This window comes from Lissotriton helveticus, chromosome 4_1 (assembly GCF_964261635.1).
Source record: "Lissotriton helveticus chromosome 4_1, aLisHel1.1, whole genome shotgun sequence".
Taxonomy (NCBI): Eukaryota; Metazoa; Chordata; class Amphibia; order Caudata; family Salamandridae; genus Lissotriton; species Lissotriton helveticus.
This window is the reverse complement of record NC_136063.1, coordinates 710,070,299-710,097,271: the sequence shown is the minus strand read 5'-3', so window position 1 is coordinate 710,097,271 and position 26,973 is coordinate 710,070,299. Positions and strand designations below refer to the sequence as shown.

The following is a 26,973-nucleotide window of genomic DNA, read 5'->3' as shown; positions in this document are numbered from 1 at the left end:
AGGAGAAAATAGATATTACTCTGTAAAGCCTTTAGAAATTGAAAACGCTGCTCTTATTCTGCAGGTATTTTGGACTCCGTAGAGTCAATCACTTTTTGAAGGTTTTCCATGGTTAAGAATGACATTCAAAGATTAATTTGGGATAAGGCGGTCAAAATGACACAGCATATCTTGACACCAATATTTTGAGAATAGTGAAAATATGGTTCAGATACTGCTTCTTCAAATCAAGGAGCTCAATTGCTAGAATTATATAGACAACATAATAGGCTCACAAGGGCTGATTTTGTCAAGAAAGGAATGCATTATTATGGTCTACCATACATATTATGTTGAAGGGTCCCTAAAGGGCATATTCAGTTATCTGGAAGAGATAAGTCATTATCTTAATCCAGCAATCAAGTTCATGGTTACTGAACTGCAATTCTGGATTCACTTATTACATTTCAAGAGATCAGGAAGACAATCCTATCCCTCTCATCAGATAAAGCAGTAGTTCCTGATTCAATCCTGTTGGACTTCTGTAAGATTTTTGTTGACATTCTTTCTCCATTTAGTCTACTCAGGCACAGCCTTTCTAGGAAGGATATAAAGCACCTCTATTGTGTCAAGTCACATTCATTTACCATCTAAAAGGGAAAGGAACCAAAGCGGTGTTTATCGCATTTAGCCATCTCAATAATAAATTATGAATATAAAATCTATTCTAAGATATTGGCTAATCACATAGCCCCTACTATTGCAAATTGGGTCAACCTGCGGCAACGTGACTTTGTTTCCCACAAAGACAATACTTCTCATATGAATTTGGTAACTGCTGTTTTTGGTTTTGTGGAAACACTTGACATTGACTGGGATGTTCCTGTTGGAGCCGAAAAAATTTCAATTGCATCTCCTGTGTGTATTGGGTATTGGTTCGAAGTTCCTTGCTAGAATCAAAAATGCCTTGTGATTGACTCTCTTCTAATGTGGTATGCAAGTGGAAGTTTCTAGACATCGTACCAATAATTAGAGGTACGCTACAGGTCTCCCATTTATCTCCTCAACTTTTTGCCCTATACCTTGAGCAGTGTGTCATCTGATGTTGACTGTCTCTATTCTCCGATTGATCTTGAATTTAGCAGAAATCAGGATTGCAGCTTTTGCTGATGATATAGCTGTTTACTCTTCGAACCCCGATCTGGCTATCTGTGCCATAAAAGCAGAAGCCAAGGAATTTGGTGCTATCTCAGCTTGTTTATTAAACCCAGTCAGAAAACAGATTTTGTTTAATTTTGTTGACAATATATAAGCTGCGTATTTAGGTATCAAAGTGTCACCTCAAAACGGTGCTATGATTCCCCATAACTATGACTCCTTGATTAGCATTTAGCACAACAACGTTGTATCCTGATAAACTGAATGGAATATCATTGGGTGTCATGGACAGTGCAACTTTATCAAATTGATAATTTACCCCTCTTTTTGTGTCTTTTCTAGTGCAATCCATTTATATTTATTGCATGCGTTTTCAGCTAAGGTAGAAAGGCTGAGGAATAAATTCATCTGGCAGTATCAATGCCCGCGAAGGCTAGCTGCCTTTTAGGTCGAGCCTAACGGCAGCGCGCATGCGCTGCATTCCTTATTGGAGTATTCCCTGTAAGCCCCGTCCACTATCCGCCCATATTTGTCATTGGCTTGTGTTATTGTACTTCGTAAAGGCTGGATTCTGTTTCGGAAATAGGCTTGTTAGTCCCTTTTTGATACTGCCTTGTCTGCATTTGTTATCTTTCATAACGACTGGACCTTTTACTTGGCTTGTTACACAGTCTGCATTATAAGTCGGTGAGCACTATTTTGTTTATTGACACTGATGGGGACAATGGGGGCTGCTTTTTGTGTTTGCAGTGCACCCACACAAGACAATGGTGGCCGCTTTTCTTATGGAGCACTGTGCCACTCTAACTTGCATGCTGAGCGCCCACTTTAGGGACACCACGCTGAGTTTAATTCGTTTTTTTAAATGTTCATGTTTAGTGTGGTGCCTGCTTCAGGAACACCGCGCTCTGTTTAATAATAGTTTTTTTTACTTTAATAGTGAGCGTGGCACCCGCTTCAGGTACACCGCACTCTGTTTCTTTTAGTTTTTGTTTTTTAATTTCATGTTGAGCGTGGTGCACGCTTCAGGATCACCGCGATCTGTTTCTATTTTTTTTTTTTTTTACTGTCATGTTGAGCACAGCGCTCAATTCATGGACACCGCGCTCTGTTTTTTTTTTATTTTATATCTTTAATGTTGAGCACAGCACCCACTTTAGGGACACCGGGCTATGCAATACAATAGGTATCACTTTTGTCAAAGTTTGAACTATTGTTATTGTAAATGACAATGCCTTTTAATATTATAAAAGGCATTGCCATTTACAGTGCCAATAACTCAAAATCACTCAATTGCGGGACCTATTGCATTGTAAATGCTTGTTTAGGTTTCCACTGGATATGGGACACTAGGCTTTACTGAACCTCACAGTCTATTATTCTGCTGCTTTTGCAGTCAGTATATCTGGTTTTATCTATTGGAGGCCCATGAAATCTTCGATCAATACATTCTGATATATCATCTGAGTTGGGTTTATTTGATCCACATGGAGAGGAGTGACGCAGCTGCCGGCTGACTCCGGAGCTCAGGGCTCATGGTTCGATGGCCAGTGGCAGCTCACTTCAACATCATGTGACTCTGGGCAATAGCTTACTAAATCTCCCCAACTGACCTCAGCGCCTTAAAACCCTTAAGATGGTAATATGTTTGCACTTCATAAATCTGAATTAGTATTATTATCCTGCCTGCTTTAAGCTTACCTGTTTCAATACCATTTGCAGTGGCATTGCAAGTCCCAGTTCAGTTCCTAGTATCTCCTGATATACATCATTATGACATAACCCCTGATTTTGTAATTTTCTCATCACTTCTTTGTTAGAAAGTGGTCTAGCTTTGGCTTGTTTTTGTTGGGCAGTTGTTCGGAGGAGGACAAAAGGTAACATTTGAGTGTATAGAATTGAAATATCCTCTCCTCCTGACAGGGATTTTTAGGTCTCGTGACCTATCAATGCGCATGCGCATTGAGAGAAGCGAGACTATAGGGCTTTAAACAAAGCTTACCTAACTGCGGCGATTTGGTGCTGTGCCCGTGGCTTTTAGGTCAATGCGCAAGCGCATTGACCTAAAATGCGCGTGCACAGCATCAAATCGCCAGCCATCTGTTCCCCAGCTTGGATCTCCTGGCTGCTCCTCCCCTAATTATCCGCACATCAAAGGCTGCTCCCGCCCCCTGCTTCACACTTCAAACGAATGCTACCGAGAGCATTTCCCGGCCGGCCACTTTTAATTTCATTTCGCAAGCAGTTCCCCCTCCTCCCTCTCCTGACTTTCTCCTGCCTGCCACACCAATCCAAACTGAGGCGCTGCTGCTCCAGTCCCTGTATTGCTCCCACTCATCTATGATTAGGAATAAAAGACTGTCGGTTAAAAACAGTTTCAAGATAAAAATGGTTTCCCATTACTTTTGCAGAATGTTCTGCATTTCCTTAACCGCCTCCAACTCTCCGACTTTCACATGCACATACCACTTTGCTGATACTGACCGAGACATGCGCTTTATAAGCAGGAAATAGAATTCTACAGGAAACAATACTACCGAAGACCATTCGAGGGTGTGAGCTCAATGCCACCGAAGAGTACTACAATTATTATACTTATAGTTCAGTCAACTACCCTTGATGCACGGACAACCTTTGAAGAAAGTGAAAAGCATGTACCCTCAACCCCTCACCCTCACTCACCCTCAACCCCTCACCCTCACTCACCCTCACTCACCCTCAACCCCTCACCCTCAACCCCTCACCCTCAACCCCTCACCCTCAACCCCTCACCCTCAACCCCTCACCCTCAACCCCTCACCCTCACTCACCCTCAACCCCTCACCCTCACTCACCCTCACCCTCACTCACCCTCACCCTCACTCACCCTCACCCACCCTCACCCACCCTCACCCTCACTCACCCTCACTCACCCTCACACTCACTCACCCTCACCCTCACTCACCCTCACCCTCACTCACCCTCACCCACCTTCACCCTCACTCACCCTCAACCCCTCACCCTCCCTCACCCTCACTCCCTCACCCTCACTCACCCTCACTCACCCTCACTCACCCTCAACCCCTCACCCTCACCCTCACTCACCCTCAACCCCTCACCCTCACTCACCCTCACCCTCACTCACCCTCACCCTCACTCACCCTCAACCCCTCACCCTCACTCACCCTCAACCCCTCACCCTCACTCACCCTCAACCCCTCACCCTCACTCACCCTCAACCTCACTCACCTTCAACCCCTCACCCTCAACCCCTCACCCTCAACCCCTCACCCTCAACCCCTCACTCACCCTCACTCACCCTCACTCACCCTCACTCACCCTCACCCACCCTCACCCTCACTCACCCTCAACCCCTCACCCTCACTCACCCTCACCCTCACCCACCCTCAACCCCTTACCCTCACTCACCCTCAACCCCTCACCCTCCCTCACCCTCACCCTCACTCACCCTCAACCCCTCACTCACCCTCACCCACACTCACCCTCACCCTCACTCACCCTCAACCCCTCACTCACCCTCAACCCCTCACCCTCACTCACCCTCAACCCCTCACCCTCACTCACCCTCAACCCCTCACCCTCAACACCTCACTCTCACTCTCACTCACCCTCACTCACCCTCAACCCCTCACCCTCACTCACCCTCACTCACCCTCACTCACCCTCAACCCCTCACCCTCACTCACCCTCACTCACCCTCAACCCCTTACCCTCACCCTCACTCACCCTCACCCTCAACCCCTAACCCTCACCCTCACTCACCCTCACTCACCCTCAACCCCTCATCCTCACTCACCCTCAACCCCTCACCCTCAACCCCTCACCCTCACTCACCCTCACCCACCCTCAACCACTCACCCTCAACCCCTCACCCTCACTCACCCTCAACCCCTCACCCTCACTCACCCTCAACCCCTCACCCTCACTCACCCTCAACCCCTCACCCTCACTCACCCTCAACCCCTCACCCTCACTCACCCTCACCCTCACTCACCCTCAACCCCTCACCCTCACTCACCCTCAACCCCTCACCCTCACTCACCCTCACCCACACCCTCACTCACCCTCACCCTCACCCTCACTCACCCTCACTCTCACCCTCACCCACCCTCACCCTCACTCACCCTCACTCACCCTCACTCACCCTCACTCACCCTCATCCTCACTCACCCTCAACCCCTCACCCTCACTCACCCTCACCCTCACTCACCCTCACTCACCCTCACCCTCACTCACCCTCACTCACCCTCACCCTCACTCACCCTCACCCTCACTCACCCTCACCCTCACTCACCCTCACCCTCACTCACGCTCACCCTCACTCACCCTCACTCACCCTCACTCACCCTCATCCTCACTCACCCTCAACCCCTCACCCTCACTCACCCTCACCCTCACTCACCCTCACTCACCCTCAACCCCTCACCCTCACTCACTCTCAACCCCTCACCCTCACTCACCCTCAACCCCTCACCCTCACTCACCCTCAACCCCTCACCCTCAACCCCTCACCCTCACTCACCCTCTCTCACCCTCACTCATCCTCACTCACCCTCATCCTCACTCACCCTCAACCCCTCACCCTCACTCACCCTCACTCACCCTCAACCCCTCACTCACCCTCAACCCCTCACCCACCCTCAACCCCTCACCCTCACTCACCCTCAACCCCTCACCCTCACTCACCCTCAACCCCTCACCCTCACTCACCCTCAACCCCTCACCCTCAACCCCTCAACCCCTCACTCACCCTCACTCTCACTCACCCTCACTCCCCCTCAACCCCTCACCCTCACCCTCACTCCCCCTCCCCCTCCCCCTCACTCACCCTCACTCACCCTCAACCCCTCACCCTCACTCACCCTCAACCCCTCACCCTCACTCACCCTCAACCCCTCACCCTCACTCACCCTCAACCCCTCACCCTCACTCACCCTCACCCTCACCCTCACTCACCCTCACTCACCCTCACTCACCCTCACTCACCCTCACTCACCCTCACTCACCCTCACCCTCACTCACCCTCACCCTCACTCACCCTCACTCACCCTCACCCTCACTCACCCTCACCCTCACTCACCCTCACCCTCACTCACCCTCACCCTCACTCACTCACCCTCACTCACTCACCCTCACCCTCACTCACCCTCACCCTCACTCACCCTCACTCACCCTCAACCCCTCACCCTCACTCACCCTCAACCCCTCACCCTCACTCACCCTCAACCCCTCACCCTCACTCACCCTCAACCCCTCACCCTCACTCACCCTCAACCCCTCACCCTCACTCACCCTCAACCCCTCACCCTCAACCCCTCACCCTCAACCCCTCACCCTCAACCCCTCACCCTCAACCCCTCACCCTCAACCCCTCACCCTCAACCCCTCACCCTCAACCCCTCACCCTCAACCCCTCACCCTCAACCCCTCACCCTCAACCCCTCACCCTCAACCCCTCACCCGCCCTCACTCACCCTCCCTCACCCTCACTCGCCCTCACTCGCCCTCACTCGCCCTCACTCGCCCTCACTCGCCCTCACTCACCCTCACTCACTCACCCTCACTCACCCTCACTCACCCTCACTCACCCTCACTCACCCTCACTCACCCTCACTCACCCTCACCCTCACCCTCACCCTCACCCTCACTCACCCTCACCCTCACCCTCACCCTCACTCACCCTCACCCTCACCCTCACCCTCACTCACCCTCACTCACCCTCCCCCTCACTCACCCTCACTCACCCTCCCCCTCACTCACCCTCACCCTCACTCACCCTCCCCCTCACCCTCACTCACCCTCACCCTCACTCACCCTCAACCCCTCACCCTCACTCACCCTCAACCCCTCACCCTCACTCACCCTCAACCCCTCACCCTCACCCTCACTCACCCTCACAACACATATTGTGTTACAATAGGTGTCACATTTGCGAAAGATAAAACTATTGGCATTGTAAATAACAAAGCTATTAATTTCGCTATTTTCAAAACAAGCACATACATAAAAAATGTGTCCTTTACAATACCAATAGCTCAAACTTTCCTAATGCGAGACCTATTGCATTGCTGTGCTTCTCTCCCCTGCTGCACTCTCCTGCTCTCTAGAGATGTGGCCTAACGACCAGAGCTGCCATCTAAGTCACGTAAATACAAAACATGTTGCATTCCAAATGCTATAGGTGTCACATTCGCGAAAGTTATAACTATTGGCATTGTAAATGACAAAGCCATCAATTTAGCAATTTTAAAAACCAACAAATAAATAAAATATGTCATTTACAAGACCAATAACTCCAACTTTTCTAATGCGAGACCTATTGCATTTCCAATGCTTGTTAAATATAAACAGCTGGTACATTTTTTCAAGCAACAATCCAAACAGAATTTTAGTTTGTATAGAATTCCTGTCCTTGAACTACTTAAGACTAGAATTTAGGGTCGGATCTGCAGTGTTCAATAGCATATAAATTGTTGATTTATTATTAACCTTATAACCTATTTTTCTTGTCTGACAAATGATCAAGTAAGATTGAAAACTACAACCCCCTTAGAGGTAATAAGAAAGTAAATCTAACTCTCTTCAATATTTCACAATTGAAAACGCACCTCTATAAAGTCTTCCAGGATGTATATTATACATTGAAGAAACTTTTTGAATGGATATGCCGTGGAAGTTCTGCCTTTTTCCAGTGTAAACAGCCAGCGGCAGACACTGCAAATATTTGTGCCACTTGTAACAAAGTGAAGCTGTTAGGCACAGGTATGTTTGAAAAACTCTACATTCATAGGTGCTGCAATTAATCTTAATCCTGAATTAATAATTTTGGGTTTATATGCAAACGTTCAGATTTAATTTTTATTGTGGTATTATGATTATAATGGCTGGGTTATGTATTGCTAGATTATCGCTAGATGCGGAACCCCCAAATATCACTCTTTGGTGGTCACAGTTTTTAGACATGTGTGGACTGAAGACCTTGCAGAAGACAGTTTAAACAGATATGGGCACAATCTTTAAATAGATGCACTCAGTTGATTTTAGCATATTTCATTCTCTTTTCTTTGTGGGAACAATTATCTTCCTGGTTAATTATGTATTCATTTTTTCATTAAAAATGGGTTCTGTAACCTCATAATGCACAAAATGGAAGGATGAGAAGTTTGTAAATGTCTCCAAAACCTAGAGATGGCAATATAGGCCATATGACACATGATACGTGTTGTGTTTTTTTTTATATTACATGCTAATTTTGGGATAGTAAGCTTGAAAAATTTGTTTTTTCTAATAGGAACACTGTTCGAGAATAACAATTACATAGTTATTAATGTCGACTTATAGGAAAATAACACCCTTTGCATGATAAAAAAAAATCCTTCTGTAAAAGGCAGGAATTGTTGAATCTTTTATCTTCAAGGTGAAGCTAACAATGAGTACTGATAGTAATTTGAAGATTTCGATTTTTTTATCTCACTTGAATAGATTGTTGATAAAAGCAATGGACAATGTTCAGAGCCAGTCGAATTATGCAACTATGTGGCTGTGACATTTACCACATAACTATGGGTTTGCCACACTTGCTGCATAGTTTTACCAATTTTGAAAAGCAATATTTCTTGAGAAAGTGGATCAAAACAATACTACAAGGGTTGTGCTGCAAAATGCTCTGTAATTTGCCTTTTCTTGCTGTATGATTTATATAGCCCACATAATCCTAGTGGCCCTGACATTGTTTAAGCTCTATGGAGTGGTTTTGGTCCTGTCATTCTGATGATAAACCTATATTTCAGTGAACCGTGAAATATATTTCATATTTCACTGGTTTCTGGGAAATATGTATTTTGTGTATTACTGCATCTTGTTCAGTACAAGCACCCACAAATCTAATAAATGGAAGATACATATAGTGTAACTGTGTATTATTGTCCTGTTTTGCCAGAAATTGGATTTGGTGACATTGAAAACCATGAGGTTGCGGCTTGAGTGCGTTTTAAATGTTACCAGATGTCCAATATGGCAATGTAGGCGCATATCACACAAGTTGACTGTTACTTATTTTTTCATTTTACAAGTTTATTTTGGTGACAGTAGCATGACATTCGTGCTTCTTTTTAAATGTGGCCAGATTTATTGAAAACAAGAAGGGCAATACTTTCATATACTGGTTGATTGTAGTAAAAAGAAAATAATTTAATATATGTTTAAAAAGCAGTATTGTGATAAAATAGGATTGTCTTTCTTAAAAATGCACTTTGGCTATACAGCACAGAGCTCTGCTAGCAAGGCAGTGCGAAATGTTGGTGCTGATTGCCATTATAAACATCTTTCATGAACAGACTCTTGATTAAAAAGGTTCCGGTGATTATGGAGAGAGATAGTTAGGGTTAATGACCGCACATCAGCGCTGTTGATGCACTTTTATTGCATTCAGAATGTTATGATGTTTCTTGACTTCCTCAGACCCTAGCGACAAGATACCGCTAAACTCAGCTGTTTGAAGCTTTTCCTTACTAATTAAAAATGAGCACCGGTGAAGCTCTGCAAACGCTCTGATGTTGCTATTTTCACAAAATATAGCAAAGATTTCACAGCTTACTTAAAATATAGTTTTACATCACTGCATTCTGAGCATTAAAAACACTGTATCATATACTGTATATGGCATAAGTAATAGGTAATTGTGTTATATGGTATTTTAATGTGATTGAAGGGTTCTGGTGTCATCAGAACCCATGAAGGCCCCAGAACCCCAAGATGATCACATCACACAACTTACTCATAACATATTTTTGATGTTTATTTGATGTTTATTTGGGTGCCGTTAGCTTTTAACCATTGCTTGTTTAAACAGTGAAAGTTTTGTTGCTAAAAGTAACTGAGAGATTGGACTACATTGTTTAATTGTAGTAAGAAGAAAATAAATATATTTAGTAATGGAGTTACTTATTTCTTACACTTATCATTGGTTATTTATTTAATACTTCCATTACTCACACCTTTGCTGTCACGTGATGCAGACAACTCAAAATGCAGTAATATATGCTGGAAATCTTCTGTGCTTCTGAGATATTAGCCCTCCAATCATGGTGTGCGGCCTTTCTGCACTGACATGGTAGAACAGAGTTTGCAAGCAGGTCCCACTGTGGTGCCATCACAGGCGATAAGCGCACACTACCTTACGAAATAATCAAATTCCCTCATACGCTCCCCTCTTGCTGCCTTTGCATCGCAGGTCTCCCTGACTCTGCCACTCGTCCCCTTACCGGCCCTGCTGACACTCCTAGTAGCATTTTTTGTTCCTGTACTGTATAATCCCTTTGCTTTAAAATTGTATTTGCTTGGTGTTCTACTGCGTTCTGTTAACTGTGCTAGCCACTGATTACATTATTGTTTAATGTTATTCTTTCACTGTTGTCAGTCTTATTTTTCTGCTGTTAAACCTGTAATCTAGTCTTACTTGTACTATCTCACTTACTGTTGTCAATATCGATTTCGATTTCCGTACCGCACCGTTTTTCTGCTGGAGCCGGCAAGCCTTGCCGCTAGCTCCTTTCCCAGCCCGTTCAATGCTTCAACTTCCCGCCACTCAGCGATTCTTCCCCTTCCCAGGACCTACTTAATGGAGACCACAGAGCGACCCCATTAATCAGATGCCTAATCCGTTCACATCACGCTGCCTTCGTTTCTGCAGGTCTCCCTGACTCTCCTGCTCATTGTCCCCTTGCCGCACTCTGCTGCCCCACCTGGTAGCACTGCTTAGTTCCTGTATTGTTTAGTCCTTTCTCTCTTTACTTTTATTTGCTCTGTGTTCCACTGCGTTCTTTTAACCGTTCCAACCACTGGTTACATTATTGTTCAATTTTAGTCCTTCACTGTTGTCAATTTTATTTTTCTGCTGGTTCTATCTCACTCACTGTTGTCAATTTCAATTTTGATTGTTGTACTGCGCTGTTTGTCTGTTGGAGCCAGCTCACCTCGCCGCTCGCTCCTTTTCACGTCCGTTCACCGCTTCCCATTTCAGCAACCCAGTGCTTCTCCGCCCTCCCAGGACCTAGTTAATGAAGGCCGCAGTGCAGCCACCCAGCGGGCCATGGAGCAGGCACGCTTCTGGCACACCAAAGGCAAGCCCGCTTGCACCTGTCTGTGCCTGGTCTGCAACCAGCGGCAGGAACACTGTCCCTCCCGCCACTGACAGATACTCCACCGCTGAGCTCCGAGCCCTGGACCCCAAACAACAGAACAACAGCTGCTGCCTCACCTCTCCTCGACCTTTAACCTGCCACCACTGTCTCTTCTCCTGCATCTCAGGACCTCTTGCCCACATGTAAATCATCATCACACCCCCTTCAATGACCATCCCAGAAATACTCCATTGCCTCCTGCTCAATGCACAATCACTCTGCAAGTATACCACCAAAATCTAGGACACCATCACCTCTCACACTGACATTATCTTCATCACTGGCACAGAGGCACCCTTGCCTACAGACCCCCTGGACGACATCCCGGCTTCTGCAACACCATCCCTGACTTCATCACTCCACTCGCCATTGACTCCAAGCACTGCATCTTCCTTGGTGACCTCAATTTCCACCATGACGACCCCAACAACACAAACGGTGCCAATTTCCTGGAAAGCATGAGAAATATCGACTTCACCCAACTGATCACCAACACTACACACAGCCCAGGACACACACTTGACCCGATCTTCACGGGCAGCGACAGAGTCAAGTACAGTCATGTCTCCAAACTCATCTGGGTTGACTAACCACCATCTACTTCACCATAACAGGATCCCCAGGCACCACCACCAAACCTCCCAACTCCTCCACCGCAGCTGGAACTAAGTGGCAGAGAGCCAGTGGACAAACACCCTCATCACCACCCATCCCTACTCCGCAACCAACCTTGAACGGGGGCTGCCAAGACCAAGTCACCTTCAATTCAGTCCTCAACAAATACCACCAACTCCTGAAACACATGAAAAGGTGCACCCCGGCCAACCGCATCAAAGCCATCTCCAACCACAGCAAAGAACTCTTCAACATCGTCTGAGAGTTCTTCAGCCCGCCAGTCACCGAACACACAATTACCCCTTCCCAGGAACTCTGCGACACCCTGGCAGACTAATTCCACAACAAAATATCCACCATCTACAGAAATATCAACCTCAAGCCACCGACCTCTCCAGCCTCCTCGCTCCCACTGTTGCCATCTACAACCACCTGCTCACCGCATGGGAACAGCTCACCACACAGAGCACCACAGCCATCATAAATTCTGGCCACTCAGGAGCACCCAACGACCCCTGTCCCTACCACTTTTCAACCTCAGGAGCAAGAAAATCAGCATCCAACTCACCTGCATTCTCAACGCATCCATCCCCGCGGCCACATTCCCTGAGAAATGGAAACACACAGAGGTCAAACCCCTCATCAAGAAAGCCTCCGCAGACCCCAGTGGACTCAAGAACTACTGCACCATCTCTCTGCTCCCTTACCATGCCAAAGTCCTCAAAGGCCGCCTTCCACCAACTCACCGAACACCTGGGGATCAACAATCTGCTTGACACCTCCCAATCTTGTTTCCGCACCAACCACAGCACGGAGACCGCCCTGATCGCTGCCACTGATAACACCAGAACCCTTCTTGACTGGGGAGAAAAAGCGGCCCTGAACCTCCTCGACCCCTCAGCAACATTAAATAACCTATCCCACACACTCTTATGGAAAGTAATGTTCGTAGAAATCACCACCCAACTCCTGAAGAAACTCCAGGAGATACAGAACTCTGCTGTCAGACTCCTCCTTGACCTCCCCAAACAGACCCACATCACCTCTCACCTCAAGAAGTTCCACTGGTTTCCCATCCAGAAAAGATGTCAAGTCAAGATGCTGATACATGCCTACAAAGCCCTTCACAATCGAGGACAAGCATACATCAAACACCACATGAAGTTTCACCAACCCTCCAGACACATGGGATCCGTCTCTCCCACCCTCGCTCACACTCCCTGCATCCACTAAAGCAATAGTGGAGGACACTTCTTCTCCTGTCTCGCCGCCAGATAATGGAACCATCTCCAAACCTCATCCTCTCTCCCGGAATTTAGAAAGGCTTTTCGACTGGTCCCACCCCCTAGCTTCAAGAGCCTTGCGCCTGGATACCCTCATGGGTGATTAGACAACTCTACAAATCCTGGATGATTAATTGAAGTTATTTACCAAAAACTGGAAGAAGGCCATTTCCAGTGCTGATTTTTCTTAGCATGGGGCTCCTTGGGAAATGTGCCAGTGTCTGTGACATGTATCCTATCAGCTAGAAAACACATTTTCTTTGTAATGGTACCAATTTGTAGATTTGTATTGCTGCAGCTCGTGTCACTAAATCAAATTGTAACAATGGAGGAAGCACTGTGTTCGTGTTTGCTTCATTAGGCTTAGTCAAAGCCATACGAAATCTTATGAAATGATTTGGATAGACTGGCGCTCGTAGTAATGTGATTTGCGAGCCAGATATCCTTACTGCATGTGGGCACTGTTTGCTTAATGTAGGCATCCCGTAACATAGCAAGATCATTTTTGCTTGCTGTCCTGTTGTGCAAACAACAGGTCCTCTGGTGCCCCTGTTCATGATTACAATAAACATAGAAAAGCTGCAGGTGACCACATGTTGTGAATGTTGATGAAAGTAGGCCAGGCTGTTTTTTGTTTTGTTTTTGAATGGCGTAGAAGCGTCTTGTGACTTTACATTGATGTTACCAGACCTTGTGAATGTGGGTCTGGTTGGCAGACAATAAATGTAATCAGAAAGAATTATTTTTAATTACGTTTTCGTCACATAATACAAGTACTCTTAAGGAAACGTTTAAATACTGGATTGTATACAAGAGCCTATTCTGAAGCCAGAAGGGCGGAGCAGCAGTCAATTACTGGGTTTCCAATTCCAAGCCCACGTGATTCAACAATGCAATCTGGCATCTGGATATCTTTCTACCTCTAATAACACAATGACCAAAATGCAGTGTGCGCTTATAAACTCCTGCTCCGTAGTTAAATATTGTCTTGAATATCCTGGGCGATCCACCAGTCCGGACTTAGTAGCTGGGACTTCTTTGGGTTATCCTATTTATAGATTGGATAGACCCCTGAAAAAGGGTGGAGGGATAGGCATTAGCTGTAAAGATTTCCTTGAAGCCAAATTTAACACAGCAGCATCCACAGATTGAGTAGCGCTGTCTTTCTGCTTTGATCTTACAAAAAAAAGCAATCTTCCAGGTGTCTGCTCATTTACCGCCCTAGGAGTAGTTTTTAAAAATCCTTTGGCTCACAATTAGAAGCTGGAGTTTTCGGTAATGATTTCACAATCGTAGAGGACTTTAACTTTCATCTTTAGGTCCCTGAAGACGAAGACACTATGGCTCGCCTGGAAACTACGAATGTTCTTGGCCTCCTGCAATTACTGCATAAGCCCACCCCTTTGGCTGGCCGTATGCTAAATGGGATCTTCTCAAATAACCCTCATATTGCAGTAAAAGACTTCAAGCCACTATCTTGGTCCAACCACCTTGCAATTACTTTTGAAATCAATATTTCCCAGATAGCCCAACCTAATCAGGCACGTGGTGGTCCAATCAGCTATCGTACCTGGGACAAAATTGATAGCAGGCAACTAATTCAGCAACTTTTATGCTCACAGCCTATACTCTCCCAGGATTCTGAACAAGTCACGTTGGAGTACTCAGAATAGTTAATCACTGCTAGATGCCCACAAATAAATGAATGCTAGTAGGAAACAATCCTTCGCTACATGGTTTACAGATGCAGACAGGAAAAACAAAACGGTCGAAGGCTTGACAGAAAATGGAGGTCACATTACTGTGCACATGAGAAAACAAAATATAAACTTTCTATGACCAAATGTAAATGTCTACTTATGAAGGAAAAAATGGGCTGCTATTATTGCAGCTAAAAATTCCTCTAAGGAATTATTCCAGGTGATCACTAAAGCCACCAAACTTCCTGGCAACAAAGGAGCAAGCAGTAGCCCACTTTTTGTCACTCGCTTGTCCACTGTTTTTGTGATAAGGTTGACCAAATGTATCTGAAGTTCGCCACCAATCAAAATCTAGCCTCTAGGGAAGATACCTACAAAAACCCAGCTGATGACAAAATAAATACTCAGAATGCCCTTGAACAAATAATTCTTCTTGAATTCTCCCCAGTCACACCTGACCAAGTGATCAGGCTGATTCACTGTATCAAATCAGGTTCTCCATCAGACCCATGTCCGCCTTCAGTGGTAAAACTGCTCCCAGGGCCCATAGTTACTAACTTAACCAGCATCTTTAACTCTATGTTTGTGGCTTGATATTTCCCATCACTTTGGAAAAAGGCCATAATTCTTCCTCTTCTGAAAAAGCCGAGCCTAAACCCCGAAGATCCTACTAACTGTCGTCCCATTTTCCGCCTACCACTTCTTGCAGAAATTGCAGAGAAAGTGATGAATTAACAAATGGGGCAATTCATCCTGGATAACCATCTTCTGGATCCAACACAGTTTGGGTTTGGACCTGGACACAGCACAGAGACTGCTCTGATCAAGGCAACTGAGGAAACAAAGGCGGCATTGGATAAGGGAGACCCCGCAGCCCATATTCTCCTCGTCCTGTCAGCGGCCTTTGGTACGGTCAACCATACTGCTTTGATTGACCGCCTTGAGGCTTTCGGGATTACAAAGAAGGTACTTGCCCTTCTGAACACGTTCTTGGAAGGAATAGATCAAACTGTTGCCCTGGATTCATACACCTCTAAACCTTTTACTCTCCCTTGCGGGGTCCTGCAACGTTTCTCGCTTAGCCCTACGTTGCTTAACCTTTGCCTAACAGAGCCATCATTGCTGATTTAATCCTTTGGATTCTCCGTTGTCTCCTATGCTGATGACACACAAATTGTGTTGTCCGCATTCAATAATGTAAACATCGTTGTTGTTAAGTGCCATTATTGTATGCGTGCAGTCAGTGTCTGGATAAGCAATATTTGCCAAATCTAAACTCTGGAAAGTCCGAGGTGATTCTTTTTGGGAATAATTCCCAGTTTGGGGCCCCATCCTGTTGGCAATTGGAGATGGGACCACACCCAATTCCAGTAAAGAAGTAAAAGAACTTAAGAGTCGTGATTGATGACAGGCTGAATTTTGGAAATCAAACCAATTCAGTGGACTCATCTTCATTTAAGACCTTGAGGATTATTAAAAACATTCTTCCCTTCATCCCCTCAGATGCTAGGAAAACCGTAATTACAACCCTAGTTTTGTCAAAAATGTACTATTGGAATCGGTTGTACCTAAATTTGCAAGAGCAGTATCTGAATACATTGCAAACCATGCAAAATGCGTCAGCCAGATTGCTCTTGGGTTTTTCCCAAATTTCAATGTCACTGAGGCCATCAGAAGGCTTCACTGGCTGACAGTGGAGACCCACATAAAATTCAAGGCGCTTTGCACAGCCTACAAAGGCTTTGCATGATATTGGCACTCAATTCTTGAAACAAGGGTTGAAGTGGTACGAAACCAGCAGAAATCTACAATCGATAGGGGTAAAGAAAGCAGTGGTCTCTAGATTCAAGGGAATTAACTGGGGAGGAAGTAATTTTGTTACCAGGCCCAATAAAACTTGCAATCTGCTTCAACCTCATATCAGGGCTGCCCCCTCCTTGCTTGCATATGGGTAAAAATAACCATGAGGGTTTACCAATACAGAGTAACAAACTAACGAAGCAAAGTAAGTCTACACAACAGAAGATGTTCCCGAGCACCGTTCCAGTGCCTGCACTGGTCTTTATGGTCAATGATCCATAAGGCCCTTAGAAGACCCATCCACAGCCCGGAAGTGAGTACTAGCCTCGCTTCCATGCTCCTGTCCTCCATGCTTGGCTTACCTTACCTCTTCTGACTTTAAATGAGGGTCTAAACCCCGCATGCCTGTGTAAAGCTATTGTGATATTCATGCCTAGATTGACAGATAAGATATAGATTTGACCTTCGCTCAATAAAGATAGTTTAATTGAGTATGCTTTTGTCCCATCTTCATTTATATGGGAGAGTATGATGAATCTCTGGTAAGCCTGGCCACTGCTAAACTGAAAAATACAAACGGGTGGCTATTAAGTTGTATCTTTTGGTTTCTAACCACAGTATGATAGACAGGTTGTTTGGGAAGTTAAGTTCTTTACACATGATTCTAATTTTATGAAAACTGGATTTCAAAAGACTTGCACATTAAAACAAGTTACTATCGTATTTATTGTTAGGACCTTAGTAATTTATTTTTGAGGGAGGATGGTGCCGCCTGTGTGTATCAATTGTTCTTTATTCCAAGTGACTAACAAGCCTGCAGTTTGTATTACAATATTGCAGGGGACGACTGGTAAGTTTTAGATGTTGTATCATATGTTGCAAGGATAAAGAAATACTTTTAATAGACAGAAAATTGCCTAGTGCGCCCTCCATTTTCCCCTGTATTTTTAGATTGTTCTCGACATACTTATGTTATGACTGATAGTAACCAGACATAATCAGTGTAAAATAAACTAGAATAAAACCCTGTGTTGCCCATACAATATATATTTTTACCAAATGTGATAAAATATGATCTCACATAGATTAAACAATTACAATTAAATAGATCTACAGGAATCCCCATTCCCACAGCTTACACCATATTCCAGAATCAAACCAGAAGGACAGTCTTCCCAAAATGTATTGTTTCTAATAGGAGAACGGCCGGGGACCTCTGAAATTTTATAGAATGGGAAGTTTTCTGCTAAATGTATATCCGCTGTTGTACTAATTTATAAAAAAGCTGTTGGGACTCCAAGAAAGCATTTTATCTAACATGCTGTCCATCAAAAAGCTAATATGTTTAGTGGTGGGTACATGCTGAGTTCATATTATCTTCCAATTCAGGCAGTCTAAGGATAGCCCTACGGCATTGTTATGAAATATGTGTCAAAACGAAAAAACAAAAAGCACAATGTAAATGGCAAGAAGACAGGGGATCACCTCCTAGGGTTTTTGTAAAATAGACATATTAACTGCTCTGAACATTCTTTTCACTCTAGTCTTCCATTGTATCTGCTGGTTCTAACTATACTAGTCCTCCTGTCATAATGGAAGTGCTCGCCCCTTAAGGGCTTCAACATGTAAATAAAGTGCGCTGAAGATAACAATAATAATTCCAGTGAAAGTAATTCAGAATGGGATCAAAGACTATGAAATAGTGGCGAAGATTGTTGTTGGGCTTTTTAACCAAACCATTCTGCAATCACATATCTGATATGAATCCCATGTATAATGGGCTTTGATATTGTTGCTGCTGTTGTGTCATAAAAATGCTCAAAGTCAAGTAGGCTAAGATACTCCTCACCTTCAATAAATATCTAGAAAGATGAGCCTTCTCTAGGATTTGTATATTTGTTAGGGGTCAGAGCATCATTCCGAAGTTATTTACAAGGTATTACAAGGTTTATCGCATCACTTTGTCATGCTATGCCAAAGTTAACATAATGAAATATGATAAATAAATGTATGTGTCCTGCAATGGAGGGATACGTAAAATCATGCATCAAATGTACCATGTATGCCTTAAAAGCATTCAAAATAACAAATGTTGTATTTGTTTTATCCAGGGAAGGCCATGGTAAAATATCTGTTTTCGCAGTCAAAATGACTTTGGCTACAATGTGTGGAGGAAAGATCATGGACAAATTGAGATGTGAGTAATGATTCCTTTATGAGACAGTACATGAGTCTGGCATGGATATCTGCATTACATGAGGCTGGCATGGATATCATTATATCTATTTCAGAAGACTCGTATGATAGTAGTATTTTCTGGTTTACAGTTACAGCTTGCTCTGAATGTTAATTTCATCATCCTCCTTTTAACTTCTGGCATGTTTTTATGGTATCTTATATGCTGAGGGGCCGATTATGATGGTGGTCAGAAAACCTCCCCGACCGCCATGGTAGCGGGAAAAGTCCGCCAGCAAGGACCGCAGCATAACCGCCGGTCCAATTAGAGTGCTCCGCAGTTGAAATCAGACCGCGGCGGTCGGATTCTAGCGATTAACATTGCGGCGGTAGCTGCTGCCAGCAGCACTGCTGCAATGTTAAAAGGAGCATGTCCTGCATCTCCCTGCACTGCGTGGCAGGCACTGCACAGTACCTGCCACCTTGCACAGGGAAATGTACTCACACACCCAAACACATTGTGTGCCCACAATAGGCCTTCGGAACATGTCTCCACCACCCTTTCCATGGCGGTTCCACCGCAGCGGAAAGGCTGGCTACGGCCGGCATCATAATCGTGCCGGCGGTGTTTGATCCGCAACAATTGTAGCGGTCCAGCTCAGTCCGCAGGCAAGCGGGCGGACTGCAACCGAGGGAAAAGGAGCGGGCGGAAAATCACACTGCTGCGGTCACGACTGCGATGCTAATCAGACCGGCAGTTTTCCGGGTTTCGATCGCGGGCGGATGGCGCCGCTGGTACGGCTGTTGCCACCACTGGACCGGCAGCGGCCATCTGCCCGCCATCCTAATCGACCCCTAAGATCTTGGAGGGGACAGTTTTCCTCATCCTGAAGGCTAGTCAAGTCCTTGTAACCCCCTCCCGCCCCCCCCCGATTCTGGACCCATAGGTCAGAACAGTGACGCACGTATGAATGTAAATTTACATTTGCGAGGCAATCTGTTAATTGCCTCTGCTTGCAGCTAGTTTGAACAAGAACCCTGCAGGCTGAGCAAAGCACAGCTTCCTGTTTGCCAAGAAGGGATCCCAGGAACCAGCCCGGTAGAAGGTCACACCCAAGAAATTGGGAATGACACACCCTTCTAATAGTGCGGCGCTTGATTGAATATGCCCAACTCTTTATATTTTTTTCCACCATGTTTTTTAGAGAGATTGGTTGTAAGGTTCAACTCTTGCATGAAACAAATAAAAGTAATAATTTATTTTTTTAGCCAATTAACACCATATCGTCTGCATGCAAGAGCACAGGTATGGGCTTGCTCCTAACTGCTAATCCTGTCCCTTCTCTGTTACCCTCACCGCTAGTTCATCAATATATATTAGGAACAACACTGGTGCGAGGACACACCCTTATCTCACACCCGGCGAGCTAAGTCGAAAGATCTAGAACATTCCCCATTTTCCCTAAATCTGACTGAGGCTAAAAGGTCGAAATGGAGAAAGTCAACCAGATCTTTGCCTTGGCCTTTGGCCAGCAGTGATGTCCATACCTTAGATCTATTCACACTATTGAAGCCGCACGACCGGTCAATAACAAAAAAGTATGAAGGACAGGATTTGGCTTCAGTGCATTTACTGATAAGCAGATGTAAAGTTAGACATTGTTCCAAAGACCCTACACCTGGTCCTGCATATATAGGAAGATGAAAAATCCTGCTTTTTGTTGAATCACAACACATTGTCCAGGTGGCTTTAAAGACGTGAACATAATTAAAGAATGATATACTCAATCAAAGTTTAACAATTGGAACCAGTTGCATTACTAGAGTACAGAAAACTGTTAAATATGCTGTTTTAATGCACTTCTCAAAAAGATCCTCCTCCACTACAGATGAATGATGTTCAAACCCTAAAGATGATGATGGTATGTGAACTAAATAAAACTTATGGAATTAATGGGGCTAGGTCGGGCAGCAGTGTTAAAGAATGAAAATGAATCCCTAGACTAGACAGCCAAGTTTTAATGTGAATTCCTTTGTAAAGCTCATCTTAATGTCAGGTGTGGAACTAAATAACATACGTTAAAAAAGGCTTTTAAAAAAACTAAAGAAAATGAATGTAAATACTCCACAATAAATGTCTGGTTCAGTTGGCGTCCATGAAAAATACCAAAAGTATATATATTAAACTATGACAGTGGAAAATCGTGTGTTGTTTGCTGTTCAGTTATTGTTATAGTTTGGTTAGGTGTCAAATAATCTACATTTTAAATGAAGATGATGCTTCAGAGTCGTTGGACCCAGGTCAGACCTTGAGCACTAACTTGAGTACTTTTGAATTGGTCTCTTTATGATGTGGAGGTGCTTTGTTCAGTTGCAGCATTGCTGGCATTTGGTCACACCTTGTGAGATAAGAGGTAACAAATTCTAGGAATCACATCTAGAAATAGAACAGCATTATGAAGTCGGTATCTGTAATTTGCTTTGAAATGAGATAGTTCTTATTCACTATGCTTTCAAGAGTGGGGATCTCTTTTGAATCCTTCTGAATTAAGAGGCAATTTGAAAAAGTGTATCGTAGAGAAGTACCTAAAAGAAGTGTTTCACGATTCGATGCAGTCATTTCCTTTTCTTTTTTTTTCAAACATTTGATTGTAATCCTTAGAATGTTAGATTGGTTTTAAAAGAATGTATATGGTAAAGAAATGTACTCCTTGAAGATGAGTTGGACTAACTTCATATAACCCTGTTTTGTATTAAAGCAAACAACACGAGTTTGCCTTTCATTGAACTGTAATGAGGCAGTAATGCATTTCTTCTTGTGCCTTGCTTTGGTCATTTTTTTCATGTGCAAGCATTTCTGCTGGTAGCTCTGCCCACTTGTTTGTCTTTGATTTGTCAACTTTCCTTTTGTTTACTGGACTATTACAGTATTCGGACTTTCATTGGAAAGAATGAAGCAGTTACTTTCTTTATTTCTTGACAGTATGAAAGGTCCAGATTCCACTTGGTGCTTCATAGTTGTGTGGAAGCCAAACCTCAATAATCACCTGAACCCCAATATTTCGAATACCACAATTTTCACCTAATTAATTCATCCACAGAATCTCCAGTAGTTCTAGTGGTTAGACCCTACGCTCCTCATGAAAAATATGCATTTCAGCAGAATAAAACAAAATAAACGAGGACCCGTTATTAACAGAGTTCTAAATCAAAAATAAGGCAAAAAGGGGGAGGAGCCAAGATGGCGTCCGGGTAGGACACCCAGTCCCTCGGCTCCGAGGACCATCTTCTCCTTTGCAGCAATCCTGCCGGCTATCCTGAACCGCAGTGGCGAATTGTGGACGATGATGACTTCCGGCGACCCACGGAGAAATCCTGAGGCTGTAACACCTTTGCAAGCGGGAGCAATGACCGACTGAACTCTGCGGCCCGCAGCAGCTCTGAGACCGGGGCCTCGAGTGGGTAGCGAGGCCGGCTACCAAGTGCACAACACTGGATGCCAACGATCGCGGTGAGCCGGTCGGATCATTTCATGTGCAAGACGGCCGAACTTCAGCACGCAAACCCCGCTGGACTGTAGGTACGGATTTAATCGTGCCTGGCTCTTTGTACGGGGCAACCGCGCGGCTGCAAGTGCCCTGTTTGCTGGCCGCAGAGAAACGGCTTGAGTAATGTCCCGCAATCGGCGGGAGGCTCCCGAATTTCTACTCCCGCTACTTTTTACAGGAGAACGTCTCTATGGGCCTTAGCTTGTGGCAACATACTGGCATCGTCTGCTACTATACTAGTGCACGGAACTTTGGCTTCCCACCTTGAATACCCTGGCCTGACTCGGAGTGTCCACACTCACGCTTACAGCGGACATGATGGAATACAGCCTGGGGGAGCCTGGGCTACAGTGTGATGGCGGAATTGTGGCGCAGGGGGATGCGCTCGGAGGGGAGAGTAGAAGAGACCTGGGTTATGGCGATCTTTTGGCTGCTGTTCTCTCCCTCCGTCACTTTATGGCTCACTCTGTTCAAACCCTGATCAACACGGTGGATGGCATCGTTAGCGCGCTGGGAAGATTGAGAATGGAAGATTTACAGGTACATAGCGATTTTCCTTGTTCCACGTCCGTCTCCAACAAGATGGCTGCCCTACATTATACTGGCGGATCTGAGACTCCGAACCTCGAAACATACCATGCTGAAGATGTTGCATGTCTGAGACGACGTGAAGACCTCGGACTGGTGTCGCGACGGGAGTGCCCGCTCCAAGCCATACTCCCCATTGCCCGGGGGCCGCCTCGGATGTTGTTGGATGTTGACAATTTCCTTCCTGGCTCGGCTCCGCACTACACCATGGGGATGGTTCATTTCTTGTCCAGGCTGGGACTATTGGACTTGCGCGCAACTGATACGCTTGGGTGGTTGAACCGATTTGACATTTTTGGGTTGCTGTTCGCATTCTTCTGGGACACATTGGTAAGCAGTGGTGAACGAGATAAAACGGGACAGGGATGAACGCCTCCTATCATTGCCTGATAGGTTCCTCGTTGCTGACCGAGCTGGATATGCGGCATGCTGATTTCTCTGATTGTACAATGTGCCGGTTTCGTGCTTTACAAATTGCTTTGCTAGTACTGTTTTTGTCACCGGACTTTGCGCTTCACGCCATTATTGGAACTATGGGAGGGTGATACCGGGGACTGATATGTGGGTTGTGGATTGCTACCCTTGATTATGCTGTGGGCTGCCTATGTGCTTCCGACTTCTTTTGCTTGTATTGCTTACCACCGCTGGACGCCATATTTTGCGCTGTTATTGCCTTGCGAGAGGGTGGAGCCGAGGGACGGGTGGTGGGCTCCTCCCCGCCTTTCTTTCTTTCACGAGAGTTTTAGATTAGGACTCTTTTCTTACTCTCTATATTTCGGGACTCCTTTTATTGGGCGACAGGCACACTGCTAGGGGGGGGTAGGCCGTAGCCAGCTGCAGGGGTGCGGGGTGGGGGGTGGATGGGGGGGGGGGTTGTTTTTATTTTTGGTTCTATGGGCCTTCTATTCTTTTTCTTTTTCTTTCTTTCTGGGTTTAGACGTTTATTTCCTAGGTGGTACGCAGCGATTCTGTTTTTTTGTTACAATGTGCATTTATCTATCCTGATCGTAATAGACCGGAACCAACCTATTGTGCTATGATATCCTGCTCTAGTCTATCCTTCGGAACAAGAACTTTAAAAATTAGACCTTAATATTCCTGAATCGGATCCTTTGCGCTTACTGTTTTGCACTGTACTGTATATGTGAGCCCTCGGGCTCTTTGTTGTATTGTATCTGCGATTTCTACCAATAAAGGTCTTACAAAAAAAAAAAAAAAAAAAAAAAAATAAGGCAAAATAGATTTATTATAGAATCATAAATGGGATACAGAGAAAAATGCATGAATTGCCAAGAAGCCTCATATACAGTAATACAGAAAATGTTGCGTAATTAGGCAAGTCTAAGAAAAATCACAAGCCATCATTAAAACCATCAATTTTAAAATACGGTAATACACATTTGCACATTTAAAAAAAAAAGCTACAACAGTGGCAGCTTCCTTCCGAACACTCTTAGTGAGAGGATTTTAGAAACTGCTGGGTTCTTCTAATGAATCAGGTTGGCACCAACTCTCGTCTACCCAAGTTACCAATATTCCAGTGTCACCTGACCGTAAGCCAGTATGCAACTATTTCAATTGGGGGGTAACAGTTTCCAGGGTGCCCCCGACATTGGAAAAATCTGATCCGCATAAGCTGTTGATTTACAGTTCCTTGCAGTTTTGCTACAACCCTTGGCTACCAACCAAGTTGCTACCCTGTTCCCCAGATATAAAGAAACCCTGAACCATGACTGTGAGTAGCTGTAACACCGTTAGAGAATTGTAAGTACCTACCAACAATCAGGAGTGAACTGGCTGTGATTTACTGCACAGACCTCCCCACCACCTCCCTTAGACTCTCAATCCAGCTCTCTTTTGAGACCTATATCCCTCATTTCTGGATTGGGTCCTGCTGAGTCTCTGAGATCCCTGAAGGGTTTTGATTCTTCTGAACTCTCTCCTGTTGGATATCATCAGCTGTCGGCGCTAATGTTGAATGGTTATATAGACTTAATGTCAAGAAGCTCTTAAACTGGGGTCACATGTTTTCCCCAGAAGCAGCTAGGACCATCTGTTTTTCTATGCTCGTTTGAAACACCTTACATTTATCTGCTGTAAGTAAAAACCTATTCTCTAACTAAGATATAGCTCAGTCCCTGACGTAGCTTGGACCTTCATTTTTGTGTGCATAATCATTTTAAATGTCCTACATTTTTCTTTAGTAAACAAAAGCCTAGTATTTTTGTTCCAATCCTGCTCTTTTTCGGAAGACGTTTTCATAATGCCCACAAGCCCTCTACATTCTTCTTTGTTGGATGGTTACAATTTGAAATCGTTGGTTCTTTCAGTCGGAATTTCTGGCATTTAAAGACTGAACGTCCCCAACACCACAGAATGATTAATTGATCCTTTGTACCGTGGTGGATCATCTACAATTGCCTATGGCAGCTAGTGCCACTCCAGCTCCTGCTCACGACCTAGCCCAACTGGATCATTCAATTTTCAGTCTTAGCTCTTTGGCGATCGTGGTGTAGATTATATGATCCATCAAGATATTTTTATATTTCTCTACAGATCTTGTAAGCCTGTAATCATGACTTTTTACTATGGCTCACCCCATCTGTCCTGATGTTTATCACGCCTCAAACCATACAACTGCAGATTTCAATTACATTGCCAGACATATCCGCTGTTCTGCGCTTTTCAAGTAATGCAGTTAATTATTTAATACATTTCATATCTATCTCTCTGTTCTTTTTGACACTGCCCCTTTTTAGATTGTAACCTACCAGACAAGGCAGCTGCCTGGTTTGATAAAGACATCTTGGGAACTTTCATAATGCTGCCCTAGGAAAACATTTCTCCCTTTGCTTACCATTGGCTTTGAGGTTTATAACTCAGATTTGCTTGCTATCTATTTGCTGGCTTTATTTGTTTTAGACTGTCCATCTTGACTTAGTTAATCCCATGGAGAATACTTTTGTTGTATGGCGTTTTAGATTCCGAATGGATTTTCCCGATTCATGCCCTTATATAGGTACAATTCACATTGCCCTTATATAGGCATAGAAATCAAGCCCTTATTTAGACATAGCCCATGCAGTCCAAATACAGGCATGGCTACTTCCATCCGTTCACCAAACGTCACAACGATTTCTTGGAAAACCAGCTTAAGCCATTAGGGACTTCCCCTTGCTTGAATATTGATTTCTCCAAGAACTCAGTTAGGTTACAATGAACATCTATTCCTTAGGAGTTCATTCATGACGTTCATATGCCCGACAATACGTCAAACCTTGCATTCCTAAACACCTTCAAGGTATAAATATATCTTCACTTGCTATGGCAAAGCACGGTGTGGTTAAGTACAGTTCGACGACCTACTTGCCTGACGCAGCTCGCTACAGCAAGTGCCGAAGGAAGCCGACTCTCCAGCTGACGCACTGATCAGGAAGCTGCCCTCCTCTGCCGAGAATCCAGCTCCAGTGTTTCTGACTCCCCTTGAGGGGTGTTGGGAAATCGAGTCCCGAGACAGAGATACCAGATCTCCTTCATTCCAAGGTATGGAGCTGATTAGAACCTAAGAGAAACCTCTGGCAAATTCTATGCTATGCTAAAGACCATACTTACTCCCTCCTACTAGACATAGGTTAGGTACATTAAGGTAGGTGTATTTTAGAAGCACCAGTGGAGTATTTTAGCCTGTGTTATTTATGCATTTATTTTTATATGGCTTAGAAAGCATACAATGCTATTACAGTATTATTTTATAATACTATTCTCGCTGTACGCATTATACTTTGCATTCTGTCTAACGATTGTAGCATTTCACCTCTCTTGCATGCGAAAGAAGACTGTTCAATAAACCTTTTATTGAAAACACCCGTCTCACTATTTCTCTGCAACTCTGTAGAAACGAAGCATGCACGATTGACTGAGTAAAATAGTTATCTATTGTTTCCAC

The 26,973-nt window shown here is 44.7% G+C and overlaps 1 protein-coding gene across 18 annotated transcripts in view; it reads left to right on the top strand.

Annotated features, from left to right (window-relative positions):
* The window catches only part of DTNA (dystrobrevin alpha), a 658,854-nt gene that overhangs the window by 317,326 nt on the left and 314,555 nt on the right, over positions 1-26,973 (top strand). For all 18 annotated transcript variants that reach the window (XM_078687336.1, XM_078687334.1, XM_078687333.1 and 15 more), the window contains exon 5: positions 18,828-18,913. In XM_078687336.1, the coding sequence (XP_078543462.1) occupies positions 18,828-18,913 (86 nt within the window). The remainder of the gene's footprint in view (positions 1-18,827; positions 18,914-26,973) is intronic.